General features: G+C 48.0%; 3 protein-coding genes and 1 pseudogene across 4 annotated transcripts; 3 read left to right on the top strand and 1 right to left on the bottom strand.

Annotated features, from left to right (window-relative positions):
• Positions 1 to 811: 811 nt before the first annotated feature.
• On the top strand, positions 812 to 7,465 carry B0T23DRAFT_246648 (fatty acid synthase beta subunit dehydratase). Its single transcript, XM_062834141.1, has 3 exons — positions 812 to 883; positions 961 to 6,195; positions 6,249 to 7,465. Exons 2-3 carry the CDS (start codon positions 996 to 998, stop codon positions 7,325 to 7,327), a joined length of 6,279 nt encoding a protein of 2,092 aa, XP_062688898.1. The 5' UTR covers positions 812 to 883; positions 961 to 995; the 3' UTR covers positions 7,328 to 7,465.
• B0T23DRAFT_246653 (uncharacterized protein) lies at positions 7,466 to 8,014 on the bottom strand. Its single transcript, XM_062834142.1, has one exon. It carries the CDS (start codon positions 7,883 to 7,885, stop codon positions 7,604 to 7,606), a length of 282 nt encoding a protein of 93 aa, XP_062688897.1. The 5' UTR covers positions 7,886 to 8,014; the 3' UTR covers positions 7,466 to 7,603.
• An 11-nt stretch (positions 8,015 to 8,025) lies between these two features.
• On the top strand, positions 8,026 to 8,836 carry B0T23DRAFT_415808 (uncharacterized protein; the record flags this gene model as incomplete). Its single annotated transcript, XM_062839607.1, has 3 exons — positions 8,026 to 8,242; positions 8,306 to 8,473; positions 8,555 to 8,836. The coding sequence occupies exons 2-3, from the start codon at positions 8,321 to 8,323 to the stop codon at positions 8,834 to 8,836; spliced, it is 435 nt and encodes a 144-aa protein (XP_062688896.1). The 5' UTR covers positions 8,026 to 8,242; positions 8,306 to 8,320.
• Positions 8,837 to 12,418: 3,582 nt separating this feature from the next.
• B0T23DRAFT_t372 lies at positions 12,419 to 12,505 on the top strand (annotated as a pseudogene). Its single transcript has one exon. The product of its transcript is annotated as a tRNA-OTHER (tRNA).
• The last annotated feature ends 3,123 nt before the right edge of the window (positions 12,506 to 15,628 follow it).

Here is a 15,628-nt window from a genome sequence, read left to right as displayed (position 1 = left end):
AGTGTGCCTGGATATTACAGGCACAGCCCAGCATGTATTTTGCGTCTCTCACCAAAACATTGAGCCCTTCTTCACCCGCCGCTGCCTTGATCTCCGCTGTGAAGTTCTACCCTCTGGCCAACCCGTCAAAAGTCCGGATCGTATCTCCTCAGTAGTCTAGGTCGGTAAATAATTGCCTGACCTATAACTCTGCCTCAGCTCCAGCACCGGGTATCGTCAACTGTACTCTCTGCTCGTCGTCCTGGTAGGCAAGACAGACACCATCAAGATATTCCCCGGACACTGGGAAGTGCGAGTTCCACTCGACTCGTGAACGGAAGAAACCAAACCAAGGACGAACTTGGATACCTCTACACCTGTATGTACTGTAAGCCCATGTACTGAACGCGCATCTGTTCCATCCCGGCCCTTTCGCCTTACTCTTATTTTCTGTCCTCCTCCCCCCTCAGTCCCGACTCCTCCTTCCTTGCCTCTCCCCACCTGCCTCTCGTCTGCTCTCATCTCTCCCCTCGTCTCTTCCTCGTCGAGCCCCTTTCTTCCCTCTAGAGGCACATCCCCAAGCCGTATACCCAACGCTACCTGCCTCCATCTTCCCCTAGAGTTTGCTTGGGACTGGATCAGGTCCTTTCAAGCTTCAAGTTTTCCTTCTTTTCGAGTCTTCTGTTCCCCGGATTCCACCCTTCCATCCTCTCCGGAACCTTGACTCTGATCCTGCTGTGCCAGACCAGCGAGACAACGACGACATTGACGACGACGGTTTTGTCATTGGCTTCCCCCCATTACTGAAGCCTCATCCACACCAATTATCCAGCCTCAAGTGGCTTTCTATATCGAAGCACCTTTAGCTCCCGCTCTTTGCTGAGTTTCGGAGCCATTGCACCAAGTAAGAATATTTTAAGACACCGGTTCTTGTTCTTCAGCCGTGATTAGTAAATGCTAACCGGACACCCTGTCTTTCAGCTTTCTAGCCGTCTCTCAGATACCCATTCACAACCATGTACGGTACCGGTACCGGCGCTCAGACGGGCGTCACCACCCCCAGGTCGTCTGCCTCTCTGCGGCCGCTCACCGTCTCTCACGGGTCCCTCGAAACCTCTTTCTTGATACCCACCGGCCTTCATTTCCACGCTACTCAGCTAAAGGAGCGTTTTGCTGCTATCCTTCCCGCCCCTACTGACGAGCTCGCGCAAGATGACGAGCCCTCGTCCATTTTCGAGCTTGTTGCCAGATACATGGGCTTTATCGCGACAGAGGTGACACAAGGCGAGGACGACGCTCAGGGTTCATACGAGGAGGTACTCAAAATCATCCTGAACGAGTTCGAGAGGGCGTTTCTGCGGGGCAACGATGTCCATGCTCTGGTCTCTACAATGGAGGGAATCGACGACAAGAAGCTCGAAGTCATTCGCTGCTACTACCTCGCGCGATCAGCTAGCAACAGAGCCATCAAGCCTTACGAGTCGGCTCTGTTCCGTGCCGCTGGTGAAAACGCGGCCAAGATCTTCACCATCTTTGGTGGCCAAGGAAACATCGAGGAGTACTTCGAAGAGCTCCGGGAGCTGCACCACACCTATCCGGCATTCGTCGGCGAGCTGATCACTACATCCGCCGAGCTGCTCCAGACCCTGTCCAGCCACCCTGATGCCGAGAAGATGTACCCCAAGGGCCTTGACGTGCTTGGTTGGCTTCAGAGCCCAGAGGCCACCCCCGACGTCGACTACCTCATCTCTGCCCCCGTCAGCTTCCCCTTGATTGGTTTGGTACAGCTGGCACACTATCAGGTCACCTGCAAAGTGCTGGGTGTGCATCCCGGCGTCCTCCGTGAGAGAATCAGCGGAACGACAGGTCACTCTCAAGGTGTTGTCCTTTCTGCTATCACTGCGGCTGCGGATTCGTGGGAAAGTTTCGAGGAGCATAGCAAGGCTGCCTTGACCATCCTCTTCTGGATCGGCGCTCGTAGCCAGCAAACCTTCCCTAGAACTTCCCTAGCCCCCTCGATGCTTCAAGACTCGGCTGATAATGGCGAGGGTGTTCCTACCCCCATGCTCAGCATTCGAGACCTTCCCCAAGCCGAGGTTCAGAAGCATATCGATCAGACCAATGCCTACCTCCCTGAGGATCAGCATATTTCCATTGCTTTGATCAACAGCCCCCGGAACATGGTCGTTGCCGGGCCTCCCAGCTCTCTGCACGGTCTCAACTTGCAGCTGAGAAAGCTCAAGGCTGCTACTGGTCTTGATCAGACCAGAATCCCCCACACCGAGCGTAAGGTTCGGTTCGTGAACCGTTTCCTGCCCATCACTGCTCCTTTCCACAGCAAGTACCTCGCCAAGGCTTCCGACCTGATTGCCGAAGACCTCAAGGACGTTCAGATTGACTCTCGGACCCTGGGTATGCCCGTTTATAACACTTTCACGGGCAAGGATCTTCGGGAGGAAGTTGAGGGCAACATTGTTCCTTCCCTTATCCGCATGATTACGGGCGAGACCGTCCACTGGGAGAAGGCCACCGTTTTCCAGGATGCCACCCATATCCTCGATTTTGGCCCTGGCGGTATCTCGGGTCTCGGCATTTTGACTAGCCGTAACAAGGAGGGTACCGGCGTTCGCGTCATCCTTGCTGGCACGGTGAACGGAACTGTCACTGATGTTGGCTACAAGCCCGAGTTGTTCGACCGTGACGAGGAGCAGGCAGTCAAGTTTGCTGTGAACTGGGTCAAGGAATACGGTCCTAGACTGGTCAAGAACTCTGTTGGTCGTACATACGTTGATACCAAGATGAGCAGACTTCTTGGCCTCCCGCCCTTGTTGGTCGCTGGTATGACTCCTACCACTGTGCCTTGGGACTTCATTGCTGCCACCATGAATGCTGGCTACCAGATCGAGCTTGCTGGCGGTGGCTACTACAATGCCAAGACCATGACCGAGGCCATCTCTAAGATTGAGAAGGCTGTTCCTGCTGGTCGCGGTATCTGCGTCAACTTGATCTATGTCAACCCTCGCGCCATGGGCTGGCAGATTCCCCTGCTTGGCAGGCTCAGAGCTGAGGGCTATCCCATCGAAGGTCTCACCATCGGTGCTGGCGTTCCTTCCATCGAGGTCGCGCAGGAGTATATCGAGACTCTGGGACTCAAGCACATTTCTTTCAAGCCTGGTTCGGGTGAGGCTATCCAGGCCGTCATCAACATCGCCAAGGCCAACCCTACCTTCCCCGTGATTCTCCAATGGACCGGTGGCAGAGGTGGTGGTCATCACTCGTTTGAGGATTTCCATCACCCCATCCTTAACCTCTATGGTCGCATCCGCCGCCAAGAAAACATCATTCTCGTTGCCGGTAGCGGTTTCGGAGGTGCTGATGACACTTACCCCTACCTCACTGGTGACTGGTCCATCAAGTATGGCTATCCCCCCATGCCCTTCGACGGCTGCATGTTCGGTAGTCGTATGATGGTCGCCAAGGAAGCCCACACCAGCCTGGCTGCCAAGCAGGCTATCGTTGACGCTCCTGGTCTTGACGACAGTGACTGGGAGAAGACCTACAAGGGCCCCGCTGGCGGTGTCATCACTGTCCGCTCTGAGATGGGTGAGCCCATTCACAAGCTCGCCACTCGTGGTGTCCGCTTTTGGGCTGAGATGGACCAGAAGATCTTCAGCCTTCCCAAGGAGAAGAGGGTCGCTGCTCTTAAGGCTAGCCGTGATTACATCATCGAGAAGCTCAACAAGGACTTCCAAAAGGTCTGGTTTGGTCAGAACAAGGAGGGTAAGGCCGTTGATCTTGAGGACATGACATATGCTGAGATTGTTCGCCGCCTGGTCGAGCTTCTCTACGTCAAAGATGAGGCTAGGTGGATTGATCAGTCGTACACCAAGCTTACTGGTGACTTTATCCACCGTATTGAGGAGCGATTTACTACCACGCCTGGCCAGCCTTCCAGACTCCAGAGTTATGCTGACCTCAAGGAGCCCTACTCTGCTGTTGAGCAGATTCTCTCGCACTATCCCGAGGCCGAGAAGCAACTCATCAACGCTCAGGATGTCCAACATTTCCTCCTGCTCTGCCAACGTCGTGGACAGAAGCCCGTCACCTTTGTGCCTGTTCTCGATGAGAACTTCGAGTTTTTCTTCAAGAAGGATTCGCTCTGGCAGTCGGAGGATCTTGCGGCCGTTGTTGGCAAGGATGTCGGCCGTACCTGTATTCTTCAGGGTCCCATGGCTGCCAAGCACGCTACCAAGGTGGACGAGCCCATCAAGGATATCCTCGACGGAATTCACAACGGTCACATCGCCTTGCTCACCCGTGATATGTATGGTGGCGATGAGAGCAAGATCCCTACCATTGAGTACTTTGGTGGTAAGCTGATCGAGTCAGAAATTCCTCTCGATATCGAGGGTCTTACTGTCTCCTATGATGAGCACAAGAACACCTATCGTCTGTCCTCATCGCCTTCCGTTCAACTTCCTTCGCTGGACGCCTGGCTTTCGCTTCTCGCCGGACACCAAAGAAACTGGCGTTTCGCCCTTCTCCAGTCCGACGTCCTCGTCCAAGGACAAAAGTACCAGACCAACCCCATGCGCCGCATCTTTGCGCCAGCTCGTGGTCTGTTTGTCGAGATTCTACACCCGAACAACCCCGAGAAGACGGTCATTCTCGTCAAGGAGCAGCCACGCCCCAACCGCTACGCTGAGGTCATTGAGGTCAAGCTGGACGGCAAGAACGAGATTGTCGTCAACATGATCAAGGATACCACGGCCCTCGGAAAGCCAGTGCCCCTCACTCTCAAGTTTATCTACAACCCCGAGGCTGGCTATGCTCCTATTCATGAGGTTATGGATGGTCGCAATGATCGCATCAAGGAGTTCTACTGGCGCGCGTGGTTCGGCGATGAGAAGCTCGACCTCGATTCCTCCGTTCATGAAGTCTTCGACGGCGGCAAGACCACCATCACCAGCGAGGCCATCAATGAATTTGTTCACGCCGTTGGCAACACCGGAGAGGCCTTCGTTGACAGACCCGACAAGGTCATGTATGCTCCCATGGACTTTGCTATTGTTGTTGGCTGGAAGGCTATCACCAAGCCTATTTTCCCTCGCACCATTGACGGTGACCTGCTCAAGCTCGTCCATTTGTCCAACCAGTTCCGCATGATGCCTGGTGCTGAGCCCCTCAAGAAGGGCGATGTGGTTTCGACTACTGCTCAGATCAACGCTGTCATCAACCAGGAGTCTGGAAAAATGGTCGAGGTCTGTGGTACCATCACTCGTGACGGTGAGAAGGTCATGGAGGTTACTTCGCAGTTCTTGTATCGTGGTACCTACACCGACTTCGAGAACACATTCCAGCGCAAGGTGGAGACCCCTATGCAGCTTCATCTTGCCACCTCCAAGGACGTGGCCGTCCTTCGCTCCAAGGATTGGTTCATGATGGATGATGTTGAGAACCCTGACATTGAGCTTCTCGGCCAGACCCTCACCTTCCGTCTCCAGACCTTGGTTCGCTTCAAGAACAAGACTGTCTTCAGCCACGTGGAGACTCAGGGCCAGGTTCTTCTTGAGCTCCCGACCAAGGAGATTATCCAGGTCGCCACTGTCAACTACTACGCTGGAGAATCTCACGGAAATCCTGTCATCGACTACCTCCAGCGTCATGGTTCCTCCATTGAACAGCCGATCAACTTTGAGAACCCTATCCCTCTGAGCGGAAAGACCCCCCTCCAACTCAAGGCGCCCTCGTCCAACGAGACTTATGCCCGCGTCTCCGGTGATTATAACCCCATTCACGTCTCCCGTGTCTTTTCCAGCTATGCCAACCTTCCTGGCACCATCACTCACGGCATGTACTCGAGTGCCGCGGTGCGCAGCTTGGTTGAGACCTGGGCTGCCGAGAACAAGGTTGGCCGCGTTCGCAGCTTCCACGCCTCTCTTACCGGCATGGTTCTGCCCAATGATGATATCAACGTGAAGTTGCAGCACGTCGGCATGGTTGCTGGCCGGAAGATTATCAAGGTTGAGGCTAGCAACAAGGAGACCGAGGAAAAGGTGCTCCTGGGCGAGGCCGAAATCGAGCAGCCTATCACCGCTTACATCTTCACCGGCCAGGGCTCGCAGGAACAGGGCATGGGTATGGATCTTTATAACAGCAGCCCTGTGGCCAAGGCTGTCTGGGATCGGGCCGACAAGTATCTCATGGACACTTATGGTATGTCCCTTACTATTGTCTTTTTGTTGATTCCAATACTAACAAGTCTATAGGCTTTGCCATCACCAACATTGTCCGGAACAACCCCAAGGAGCTCACTATTCACTTTGGTGGCCCTCGTGGCAAGGCCATTCGCCAGAACTACATGTCCATGACTTTCGAGACTGTGGCTGCCGATGGCTCGATCAAGTCGGAGCGCATGTTCAAGGAGATCGACGAGAAGACTACCTCTTACACTTACCGCTCACCCAACGGTCTTCTCTCGGCTACCCAGTTCACGCAGCCCGCTCTTACCCTAATGGAAAAGGCCAGCTTCGAGGACATGAAGGCCAAGGGACTTGTGCCCCGTGATAGCACCTTCGCTGGTCACTCTCTTGGCGAATACTCTGCGCTGGCTGCCCTTGCCGATGTCATGCCCATCGAGTCCCTCGTGTCCGTCGTCTTCTACCGTGGTCTCACCATGCAAGTCGCTGTCGAGCGCGATGAGACAGGCCGCTCCAACTATGGCATGTGCGCTGTCAACCCCAGCCGTATCAACAAGACTTTCACCGAAGAGGCCTTGCGGTTCGTGGTCGGTAGCATCGCAGAGACCACCGGATGGCTTCTTGAAATCGTCAACTTCAACGTCGAGAACATGCAGTACGTCTGTGCTGGCGACTTGCGCGCGCTCGACACCCTTGGCGGTGTGTGCAACGCTATCAAGATGATGAAGATCGACATTGAGAAAATGCGCAAGGAATACTCTGCCGAGACTGTCAAGGAGCAGCTGGTCGAGATCATCAAGTCGTGCGCCAACGACACTCAGGCTAAACCCACTCCCCTCGTTCTCCAGCGTGGCTTTGCAACCATCCCGCTCCCCGGTATCGATGTGCCCTTCCACTCGACCTTCCTGCGCTCTGGTGTCAAGCCTTTCAGAAGCTTCTTGCTTAAGAAGATCAACAAGACTACCATCGACCCATCGAAGCTTATTGGCAAGTACATTCCCAACGTGACTGCTAAGCCATTCGCAATCACCAAGGAGTATTTCGAGGATGTCTACCGGTTGACGAACTCCCCTAAGATCCAACAGATCTTGGCAAACTGGGATAAGTACCAGGAGGAGGGTGTCAGTGGAATTCCTGATGCGGAATAACCGGTTTGTGTGTTGAGGGGAACAAGGACAGCATGGCGGCGTTCGAGAAAGGGAAATTACTGGTATTGAGGCGGTGGGAATGTCTTCATAGATTATCTTGTTCGCCGTGGTTTTTTTTTTCCATGTGTTATAATCATTTCTTCATCATGGTTTTAGGCGTTTTAGACGATGTACTTTCGGCACGGAAAATATGTCAAGCATAGAAGGCAAATCAATAGTGTTCGCTGAACGACGGTGCCCCCACCTGAGCGCTGTGGATCACCTCGCACACTATACTCATCTGTATGACCCTGCGTTCATTGTTGTTCCCAACTTGTCTTCCGGGCCCGTAAAGTCTGGCTCCTGCTGCAGCCATGACAAAACATCAAGAGTGATGAGCACAGAGATCAAGGTCAAGGCCCGTTGAAGAGATGAGGAGCGGAATGGAGAATGCTGTGCAGGTACGACTCTGCAAGTGTACCGTGAGAATGAGAAGGAAGATATAAGAAAGAAAGATGCCAGAAGGAGAAAAGAGTTGACTGCGAGAAGGAACGGTGAAGCTATGGCGGGCCCGAGCATCGAAATGAGAAGGAGGAGGAGAAAAGGAAGCTCGTCAAGAGCAATTTCTACGCTGTCTAGAGCAAGTAATTACCCATGATTTGCATCTTGTAGAAAACATCAACACAATATTAACTACACCATATCGACAGATTGTCAAGCAGCAAAAGAGGATCAGTTATCGCTCTCCCGCCATAACAACCTTCAGCTTGGAATAATATCTCGTCAACGAACCAACTCCGGTCATCACGAGTGCGCATTCGCGAAACATTACGGAAAATTAGATCAACAATCGAGCATTATCATTGCGCGCGGTCTCGACCATTGTTTGTGACGAACCCCTTTCCTTGGAGAGAACACTGGACCTTTTCTATCCCCGTAAGTACCCGATGATCTTGACTGGGAATCATGCTACGCAGCGCTAACGCTGAGTCACACCAGACTTACTTTCCGGCCATGAACCAAGAGGCAACCAGGAAAAACGACGAACTTCAGCGGCGCAGATGGGCTCTCGGCAAAATACATGCATTCAAACAAGCACTTGTCGAAAATCAACATAACCCTTCGCCAGGCTACGCGCTCAACAAGGAGCCTGGGTACGCAAAGGTGGTTAGTTTTATAAAGACCATGACACGCAACTTCTGGAACTCGCCAGACCCTGTAGAGGCTCACAAGTGGTCGATGGCGTAGGGATGCCTGTTTCCCGTGGACCGGTTCAATGATGAGCTTCTGCGGTCTGTGAGGGAGCAATTGCCGAGTGTCTTTGAGGAGGCATTACTCTGTTATCTTGAAGCCTGGGAAGAGTGGGTCAAACAGATGATGGTTCATTGCGCGCAATACTTGGACTACCGGCTTGCTCGGCTGAAGCAGCGCCAGGAGATGGTGGAAGCGATAAAGGGAGATGACCGAGCCCCTGGGCCTGAAACCGATGGCGAAGGAGACGAGATAGCAGAAGGATATGGGAAAGTATAGAGAAGGGAAAGAGTACCGAATATGTATACCGTAGCACCAGCGGTGGCTTGCTTTTGAATACAATATTCCAGCGCTAAAGACCGGTTTGATAACGCGGTTCTGGTGATGACACTGCTTTTTGCCCCGTTGACCATTTCGCGGGTTCGCATCCGCTGTTTACTCTTCAATATGCTCATGAAACTATCACGTAAATTCTTGATAAGTTCACGGTCACCTAGCTCGACAATTGAATCTATGGGTACGGCGATGTATTTACAACTGGATTACCAGATCCACTGTTGCATCATCTCATTCCAATCTTGTGCACCCGTACTTTTAGACGGCAGCGTTCTTCGAACCGTCGGTCTTCTCAATGCTTGAACGAAGACATTCCAAGACCAAACAACGCATGGAAGACACAACACTGCATGTTTTGATATTTTTACTTTCATGTAACGCCGTCATCTGGGCTTTATACAGTCGGTCCGCTCTCCAGCCCTCCAACTACATATATGACTATACATTCGTCATGCTGAAGCTCTCACCATATTCAATAATTCCGGACACCCAACAGGAGATCATCTCTAAACTCCTGAGGGGCTTCGAGTGCCTTTGTGGAACACGATCGGAAGTCGGAACCTCGGAGCACCATTAAATACGTCGCTGTATAGCTAAAACCGTTATTTGTCTGCCCAGTTCCAGGTTCTGCAAGCCACGCCGTAAATCGGAGCATCGCCGTTTGAGAACCCCGATGGAGTCGATTTAGTATTTCAAATGTATGCAATATTGAGGATAGCACCGAGGGAAACCGAAGAGAGATGGGAAAAGGAATGAAACGAGAAACAGAACAACAATAATGCTACCAGAAAGCACAGGTCAGCCTGGCCAGAGACGGCTTGTCATTATGCCTTACTGGCCCACATGCTTTTTTATCTACTTCCGTGGCACGAATCAGCGTCATTGACTGTCCCTTAGAGGCTGGAGACCGGAGCTTGCGCTCTCTTGTTTGTGTCTGGGTACATAAGCTGGGATAGCTGAGCTGAGGGAGGGAGAAAAGAAAAAGCCAAGGAAGCACAGACACTTCAGTTTAGCCATACATACCTGTCTGAGAATGTCTCATTTTCCCTGTAAACATTAAAGGGTTTTCATGCTCCTGCGGGTAAATAGGCGTCTAGAAAGACATGCGAGGTCTCGGGATGCCATGTGGCAGATTTTAAGCATGTCTTTTCCGAAAAAAGCAACAAAGGATTTCCAGGCTGAAGACTGGAAGGCATTACACAGCGTCTCTCATGGTTTATGCATCATATAATGCAATATGTGCCTCACGATATGTACGATTAATGTCATCACGCGACACTAAAGCTGGGGTGAATGAAGGGTACAACAGTCCCGATGTGTACAGAGCACGGCTATGGAAACGGGACATTTGTATACAAAAAACTAGAAGAATTATGCTGTATGTTGGGTAGAAGAAATGAACGAATAACCAACTGCAGGGTACTGCAACGGCAGCAGCAGCAATGAACGCATGTAGCATACCTTATTCTGTATGGGGAACACTAGCTAGAGAAGAAAGGTAGGTATTAGACAAACCTGAAAGGCATGCCTGATTGACAGCAATTTGTCTTGAACGGGGAACTTGGTAATCGACGATTGACATAGCTCCTCAAAGCTGATTGCACATCCATGACATAGGCGGCGTTCTCGGAGGAGTGTACATAAGCCATCAATGGGCCATCGACGCACGCTGAGTGTTAGGGGAACTCCAATGACTGATTGACCGATATCATACGAGGGAGTGAACAAGTTCGCAAACAGGAACATGGCTTTGAAGAGAAGTTCGTGCAGCATGACTGTCACCAACTGTGACATCCGTTACTTGATGAACGCTCAGTCCACGTAATCACGGGATTACAACTTCTGAGCCGGGACCGGTCCCGGAACCGGCGGAACCGGAACCCGTCGGAATATACGATCGATATCAGACGAACTGTTGGAGTCTTCCAAGTGAGACAACGTGACGACCTCCCATGGGACCCGGGGAACTGGTTGTTGGGGGGGTTGAACAGTAGGGATGAAAGTCAAAACTCAAAAGGCCTAGCCCAGAATTTCCCATAAGTCCCGTCATTGCGGGTGCGCGCAAACGTCCGTCGTCGTCCGTCCCTGTCGGAAGAAGGCCCTCTTGTTATCGGAAACCATCATCAGCCCTGCCTCCCTGCCTGCCTGCCTGCCTGCCTGCCTGCCTGCGCCCCTGTGCATTTGAAGACGCATTGGAAGGCAAGAACAACACATCAATCAATGGAATTAATGAATTGGCAAGCCACTCTCCGAACCAATCTTTTGCTCTTATCTTCAATGCCGTGGAACATACCCATGAAGCACATACATTGATTGCATGGTATCTGCTCGGTTTCCCCAGGATTTCAATTGGAAAAGTCGTACTTTCCCCATGGGCAACGAAATTGTGTCAACTGGACGCAATGCCCCCCGCAGTTTCTACATGTATCAATTTTCGACCTACGGGATTCGGTCACATAGGTTACGGACATTCTGGTAGACTGTATGAGCATCCGGAGGTTGATACTGCTTTTTTTTTTTCATGTAGCATTGAGAGACCTCAGACCGAAAAGCAAAAAAGTTGGATTTACTTCTTGCTAGACCTGACCACCACAACGTAAATAGGTAACCACGAAAGCTACGGGCACCATCGCCATCAACAGTTGCACCGACTTATCACCAAGATACCAAAAATATCGACAGGCGAACTCAGCCTTACCAAGTCAAACTCACGTCAATCACTTCGTAGAAGCTGGTCATCGGACTTCTCACTCATCCTCACCTAAAATACACTACGTCTAAGCCGCATTCCGCTGTTGCGATGGCATCCAAGTAAGCCCAAGCCCCCCCTGCTTGGCAATTCTGGGGATCGTCGGGCGGTGAGTGATAAGTCCAGTGTTGAAAACGAGCCGGATAAATCGACTATGTGCCCAGATAGATCCCCTGTGTGGGGGCCGCCCGACCAATGGCAAACTATGTTAGCGCCCGCCAAATTTGCTAGCGAGCAACATCGTATGACATCTCTGTACCTTAATAGTAACGATTGAAGTAATTGAGCATATCGCCGTCGCTGTTATTATTTACTATTGAGCTAGTGAGTGTAGTATTAAGGGGGTTATACTTATCGAAATTACTAACCGTACGCTATAGAAATACCTAAAATTATCGATCTAACTACCTCCTCCTTAGCGGGCTCCCCTATATTTACGTATGCGCTTAGTCCGACCCCCTTAATTAAATAGATTAAGATTAAATTGTATAATAATAACTATGAGTTTTTTAATATTAACGATTTTATTAAAAACGAAAAGTTATTTCTATTTCTAATTTTAGCCCTAGTTCTAGTAATCCCTATATTCTACTGCCGCCGTTGTTCCCCCTTAAACTCCTTAAATTTATTATCGTTATTAAATTCTTCTTCGGATTAAAATAAAGAAATAGAGAATAAGGAGGAGGTTAGTAAGAAGGAGCCCGCCTTCGCTGAACTTTTTTTTTACTAATGGATTGATATCGATATTATTATTAGAGAAATTAATAATATTACTAGGGGGGATAGCTCAGTTGGGAAGATCTGAGCTTGGCCCCCTTTCGGTTTCATCCGAAAGGTCGTGGGTTCGAATCCCGCTCCCCCCCCCTTTTCATCCGGTTTTTCGCCGCCGGATCGGATGAAAGATCTTCCCCGCTGTCGCTCCACTAAGCGCTCTTAGAAGAAGAAGAGTATTTACAGCGAAATCAAATGTGGGGGCCCACCCTGGTCCAAAACCCTGGGTGCACGTGACTGGGCACGTGTTAAAAATCTTATTCCAATCGAAGACGCGCCGGCCTCCCCGTTCCGCCAATAGGGTTTAGGAATTGGAACCCTACCTCCGAAATCCATTCCAGAGCCACGGTTCCGCTCGGATGGAACCCGTCTGGTCCTACGACATTGGACCAATCAACGTCATCTCACCAAAAATCCCGGCTAAAAAAAAAATAAGACGAAGATTTCGACTAAAAAAAAAAGTAAAGACCCCACTTCCCTACCCCTACCCTGAAGATAGGATGAAAGAAGAATACCCGCTTCCGGAATGAAGAAAAAACGCTACCGAAGCGTTGGGTAGGGAAGTGGGGCTTTAAGGGACCGACCAATTAGAAGCCGCGAAGTCCACCGGGACTAAAGAGATAACGTACTGAGAGAAGAGACGAAAGAAGCAACCAAGGCTCCCCGGGCCCCCTACGGTGAGGTGGGACGAAGGGTTCGGGTTAGGGTTAGGGTTGGATATAGAGAAGCTGAGGGTTTTCATCCGGATTTCAACAATACGGTTTTTCCCTTAGACTACGAACGAAGCAGCACCGCATACCCCCCTGGGTAGACTAGTATAGCTAGTTAGCGTGTATAAGACTAATATATATATAATAATATTACTAGACAATTTAGATTTAGTATTTCTAAGAACCGTACTAGTAATTACTGGATAGAGGGAGTAATTCGGTTCCCTTATTAGTACAATATCGAGTATATTATAGCGAAGAAGTACGGGGGTAAGAAATATAATAATAACGCCCTATTCCAAAGACCGTTAGTAGCGAATATAAAAAAAAATTATAAATAGTAAGCAAAGCTAGTATTTAGTACTAAAACTAGGGTATAGTAATTTACCTTTATAAGGAAAAATTATAACTATCCCTTCGACCCTAATAGCGCTAATTATCTTACTATTAATTATTATTAATATTATATAGAGGAAGTAATTGCTAGTATCCTTCGGTTGGTTAAGTAATTAAAGACTTCCTTGTTAGATATTACGTTTATTATTCGTAATGAGTTCTTTAGTATTACTATTATATAATATAATATATTTAATATATTAGTAGTTAATAGAATAAAGTAAGTAGGTGCCCTTATATTGATTTAATAATTTTTCGACTAGTTATAGTTAATAGAGGGGATTTATTATGAAGTTTATTATTATAACGGTAAGGAGTTTAGTTTGATTAAAAGAATTTTTTAGATTTATTTATAGTGTATTAATTAGTTAAGGAAGAATTTTAAGGTTATAAGTTTGGATTGTACGTATAAAGTTAATAAGTTTAATATGCCTCTCCTTTAAATATATAGGATAACGGCTATATATACAACTTTTAATATTAGTTATTATTTATTAAGTAGTAAGAAGGAGGTATATTTTATATAGGTATTTTAGTAAATCGATACTATATTTTTAAAGTATAGTATCCCCTAGCCTCTAATTATTATTATTGACTATAATAAAACGTATAAGAGAGTTTACCGGGCAATCTTCCTTATAACTTAGTACTAAATCTATCTTTAGTATATAATAAAGAATATTACCTTTAATATTAAAAAGAAGTGGGAAGGTAGTTTTGAGGGTATAGCGTTAGGTAACTGTAGTAGTAACGGGAGTTATTTCCGTAAGGATTACTATTATATAGATATTAACCCCGCTAATAAAAACTCTATTGCTCGCCAAATTGCCGTCCAATTATTGAATGGAAATAACCGGAATTACTACTTCGAATTAGGGATTAAGAATCCTTTTATTTAACCTATTAACGGTTATACCCTTTATAATAAGAATGTCTTTTCGGACCGTCGAGAATATCTTTAGATACCGTCGCCCCACCCTCCCTGGGCTTCTGGCCAATTAGAAGCGCTATATTCTTTCCCGCCTACTAGTTCCCGCTTCTAATTCTACTCTATTCGTACCGCGCCCGCCAAGCTCCTAGATTTTAAGCTATTACACCTATATAGGGGTTGTACTGGCTACCCTCGTATTGTACTAGCCAGCCAGTCTAACTTAGCGATTATTCTAGTATGTGCCTCGTCGCATTGTTTCCTCTACTAAACTACATACATTATTACCCTTATTACCTTTAATTAATTAATTAATCTACTACGTTGCGTATTGCTAATTATCGCTAAGTTAATAAAGCGTTATTATTTAATCGATAGTACGGATTAATCTATTATTTTTTAATATATTTCCCTAGTTAATTGTGATGTAGATGGCCGATATAGCGACCCCCCAGCCGACGGGCGTGTGCGACCGTAGCGCGGGTGATTACTCTAGTTAAGTAATCGACCTTATTTTTATTAATCCTAGTTTGAGACTTCTAATAAGTATTATTCTAATTGAGCCTACTTCTACTTAGCTAGAGCCTATTGATATTAATAATAATAACGATAATGATAATGATAATAACTCCGTTTCCTTCCCTTACGAGTATAGTAATTACCCTATTTTTAATACCTAATATAATACCCTCGATAAATTAATAAACGCTATTTAAAAGTGGTAAAGAGAGTTCGGTTATAATATTGTAAAGGGTCGCTTTAATAACCTCTAAAAGGGGTATAGCGGTTATACGAGATTTGAATTTATTTGTATTGTCGGTCCCTTTCGCTATAAATTAGAAAGTTACTCTCGGTTAATTTTAATTATTAAATAAGGATGCTTTTAGTAGGGGTATGCTAAGGTATTGAAGTGTAATGACCGACGGTGGACTTTCGAATTTCAATATAGTAATGAATTTTATAGCTATCCGCCTAGTAAAAAATTATTAATTTATTTGGTATTTAAAGTTGAGTATAAGATATTTGTCGTTACTTATATTAATTGATTAGGTATATTTAATTGCGAGATTACTAGCGAATTGGAGAAGAAATTTCTAGAGATTTATAGGTAATTTAATTAACGGTAGTTTATTAACCTTTATTATAAATTTAAAAAGGAGGTATAAGTTGGGTATAACCCA

This window comes from Neurospora hispaniola, assembly GCF_033458365.1.
Source record: "Neurospora hispaniola strain FGSC 10403 chromosome Unknown B0T23scaffold_9, whole genome shotgun sequence".
Classification (NCBI taxonomy): domain Eukaryota; kingdom Fungi; phylum Ascomycota; class Sordariomycetes; order Sordariales; family Sordariaceae; genus Neurospora; species Neurospora hispaniola.
Note: the sequence above shows the minus strand (reverse complement) of the source record. Positions and strands in the feature narration are given on the sequence as shown.